This window comes from Malurus melanocephalus, unplaced genomic scaffold (genome assembly GCF_030028575.1).
Source record: "Malurus melanocephalus ecotype Western Australia unplaced genomic scaffold, MMel_1.1 scaffold_162, whole genome shotgun sequence".
NCBI classification, from domain to species: Eukaryota; Metazoa; Chordata; class Aves; order Passeriformes; family Maluridae; genus Malurus; species Malurus melanocephalus.
In genome coordinates, this window is record NW_026623394.1 from 852,857 (window position 1) to 856,750 (window position 3,894).

The 3,894-nt window shown below is 62.9% G+C and overlaps 1 protein-coding gene across 1 annotated transcript in view; it reads left to right on the top strand.

Annotated features, from left to right (window-relative positions):
• Positions 1-479: 479 nt before the first annotated feature.
• Positions 480-3,894, top strand: part of TRARG1 (trafficking regulator of GLUT4 (SLC2A4) 1) — an 11,299-nt gene continuing 7,884 nt past the window's right edge. Inside the window, exon 1 of the mRNA XM_057371973.1 lies at positions 480-1,012. Coding sequence (XP_057227956.1) covers positions 611-1,012 — 402 coding nt within the window. The 5' untranslated portion in view covers positions 480-610. The remainder of the gene's footprint in view (positions 1,013-3,894) is intronic.

Below are 3,894 nucleotides of genomic sequence, written 5' to 3' on the forward strand. Positions count from 1 at the left end.
CTGCACGGAACCGGGGCTCCGCAGCGGTGAGGGGCTCCTGGGTCCGCTCGGTGCCGCATGTCCCCCACCCGCCGGGGACAGGCTGTCAGCCAGGAGAGGCGCAGGGACAGCAGGGCTGCGTGTGCCCCGCACGGCGCTACCTTCGGCATCCTCCGCACCTCCGGCGCTGGAGGCGGCCCCGAGCCCCGTCGGTACGGGCGGGGCCCGGTCGGGGCTGGGCTCTCACGTACCGCTGCAGCGGAGCGGAGCCCGTGGGAGCCCCCGGGAAGAGCGGGGGGCCGGTGGGGCGGGACAGAGCCCTGGGCTGGGCCGGGCTGAAGGCGGCGGGGACTCCCCGGCTCTCCCACCGCTCCGCTCCGCCCCGCCGCATCCCCGCCAGCATCCCCGGGGGCCGCGGCGCCGCACGCAGCGGGTCGGGCGGAGGCCGAGCGCCGTAAGGGGGTGAAGAGAGGGGGGACCGGGGACACCCCGGGGGCGGTCCGCGGCCCCGATCCTGCCCCGGGGGCCGAGCCGGGCTGGCCCCTCCTCCGGCTCGGCCTCCCGCGGGGCGGCGGGCCCCGAGCGCAGAGCGGCGGCGGCGGGGCGCTGCCGGAGCCCGCTCCGCCGGGCCATGGCCAGCACCGGCTCCGCGCCCGGGAGCGCGGGCCCGGGCTCGGGCCCCGGCTCGGGCACGACGCTGCCCACCCGCTTGCAGGAGACCGAGAAGCTGCTGTCGGCGACAGAGGGCCGGGAGGAAAAGGGCCTCCGCGCCTCCAAATCCTTCACGGCAGCCTTGCCCGGCGAGACGGAGCGCAACGGGCACGGGCTCGGCTACAAGTCGGTGTCGGTCGGGCACCTGGAGGCGCCGCCGCTGTCGCCGTCCCGGCTGAGCCTGGGCAGAGCCTCCTCCACGGCCACCAGCACGGCGGCCCCGGAGCAGGGCCGCCCGCGGGACTACCTGGTGCTCGCCATCTTCTCCTGCTTCTGCCCCGTCTGGCCCCTCAACATCGTGGGCCTCGTCTTCTCCATCATGGTGAGTGCGGGACCCGCCGGGCGCACGGACCCGCCCGGTTCGCCCCCGGCTCCCCCCGCCCCGACGGCCGCGGCGGAGCTGTCCGCGGTGCTGCACCACCGGCACCGGCACCGGCACCGGCAGCGGCAGCGGCAGGGGCGCGGCGGGGCGGGAGGAGCCCGCACCGCTCCCGCAGCGCTCGGCCGGGCTGTGCCGCCCCGCTCGGCTCCCGCAGAGCGCTCCGGTGCGGGTCCGGGGAGCGCGGGCGGGCGGAGGCGGGCGGGGAGCGGCGCCGAGCCCGGGGCAGAGAGCGGGGAGGCGGCGGGATGGAGATGGAGATGGAAAAGGAGGCGGCGGGATGGAGATGGAGATGCGGGGAGGTGGCGGGATAGAGATGGAGAGGAGGGTGGGATTCCAGGGCAGGGCTTCGGGCAGCGCGGTGGCTCCGGGAAGCGCGGTGGCTCCGGGAAGCGCGGTCCCGGCCGCCAGGCAGCGGTCCAGAACGACTCGCCGGGCTTTCCCGGGAAGGTGCTGCGAAGCGAAGAGCTGACAAGGGATCTCCCTCCGCCCCTCCTAGCCCAGCCCTGCAGCACTGGGGAGACCCTGGCTGGAGGCTGGTGCCTGGCCTCTGGCACTTCAAAGGGACGGCTGCACCTGCAGCTCTTTTAGTTGCCCTGCAGAAGCGATTTTTCTCCATCGAACGGTCCCTACAGCTCAGCAAACACACCAAGAGCAGGGGAGAATGAACCAGCTGGCCTCCCACCCATCTCGGGTACAGGTGGCTCAGTCAGCACAGCCCCACACCCCCTTCCCCATCAGATGCCGCTCTCTGGTACACACCCAGMACCTTTCACGCCTTTGATTTGCAACAAAGGCAAACCTTTTCTTTGGAAACCAGCTCGACTGCCTGCTTACCACGCAGAAATACACTGAGGGGCACCTGCAGCCAGCGCTTCCCCCAAAACCRCCACCAACTTGAAGGCGGGCGCGGGCACCTGCCACAAAAAGCCCTCTAGAGAGACCAATTTCCATTTTGAGGAGGAATCATGGTTTCTGCCGGTGCCAGCTGTCATCTGCGTAGTACAGTTGTGTGGCAGAGCCTGTTTAGGCAGCACACAGGGAAGCCAGCCAGCCTTGTTTGGCTTTGCACTGCAAGGAGAGGGAAAGCAGCTGGGTATTGCATATCCATGGCAATAAACAAGGTCTCTCACGGGGATTTTCCAGCCACGGTRGCCCTCATGCAAAACAGATCCTCACACTGTCCCTTGCAGGCGGCGGGAGCCTCCAGGGTGTTGGGGATGAGCTTTGGGCCACACGAGCCCCGTGGAGTGGAATAATCAGTGGAAGGAGAGCAGGAGTTGGGACCGGGGTGTGGTGACTGTCACACCCGAGGGGAGACAGGAGCAGCAAGGCAAAGAGATTATTTGGTTGCCCTCTGCTCCCAAGGGCTGCCCAGGGCTCATCCAGAGCTGGGGAAGGGGAGGTGGAAGGTGCTCTCAGCTGAGCTGGTTCTCCAGGACAAGGTTTATGGCACACACAACACATCGGCAGTCAGTGCACATCCTCCGGCCCCACCACAGCCGGCCCTGCACTCCCTGTCCTGGGGTTTAATTAATTAATTACAGCCCTGTCCAGTCCTGGCCCTGCCYGCACCATCACCCCCTCCAGCCAGGGACCTCCACACGGTGGAGCAGGGTGAGCAGTGATCCTTCCTCCCTCCCCGGGGAATCAGGGAACACCTTGCTGGRTCCTCCTGCCTGCAGGAGCAGCTCTCAGGGCACGGGTGGATATTTCACCTGCTCCCAGCAGGGAGGAACCGAGCTCCCAGTGACCCCCGAGGCGCCCACAGGCTTCGRTCTTCTCCCAGAGTGAAGCCCAGGTGTGCCAGACCATGCACAAATCGGAGCAGGAACCAGGTTTTTGTGATTCCCGTCGCCTGGGGGAACAGGAGGACCTTTGCACAATGTGCTGACATTCCTTCAGCTCTGCAATTGTGCTTTTCTTTCCCTACTCAAAGCTTTTGCACATGAAAGCCTTTTTTTTTCTTTTTTTTTTTTTTTTTTTTTTTTTCTTTTTTCCCGGGTAATAAGCAGTGTCCAGAGAGGAAAGTAAATGAATGCTTTTGGGGCTTAGTGTCTCATAAATCATTTTTCAAAAGCTGCTCTCAGATCCCAGCAGGGCCTATGGCCAGAGGTGGAAAAAAAAAAAAAAAACCCTCTGCTCCAGCCCCCAGCCTGTTCCTGCTAACGCTGGTCTCATGGAAATGAGTTACCTGGAGGCTTTTCCACTGACTCTGGGATGAATTTTCCTTACCAAGAGATGAGCTGGCTGCTCTGAGGGGTTCAGGTCACTCCCCAAAGCAAGGAATGGGCACAAGGCTGGGTACCCCACAAACCCCCTGCATTCCTGCTGTGAATCTCTTCCCATCAAAGTGCAGCACCAAAGGGGGAAAGAGCAGAGGAGTCACCCAGCAGAGTGGAAAACTCCAAACAAATAAAAGGAAGTGAAAAAAATCCAGCCAGAACCACCACACAGTAGCATCAAGGGTGGTTCTGCTCAGCACTTGGTATCCAAAACAAGTTCTGTCATTCCCAAAAGATGTGGGAGAAGTCAGGCTATCCTCACCCATTTTAAATGCCACAGTCATCTGTCTAACTCTGGAGCTGACTTWCACCTCTCTTGGAATGTTTCCTTCAGCAAAAACACCAAGGATTAATGATTTATTCTGAGTAATTGGTGGAAGGCAGCAGAGAGCATCCAAAGCCAGTTCACAAACTGGGAAGGAYTGCAGGAGAGAGGATGAGATGATTTGTCTTCTCCATCCCTGGGACCAGCGCACGGAAGTAATTGCCTTCATTTGCAACACGGCCACTTAGGAAAAAAAAAAAAAAAAACAAAAAAAC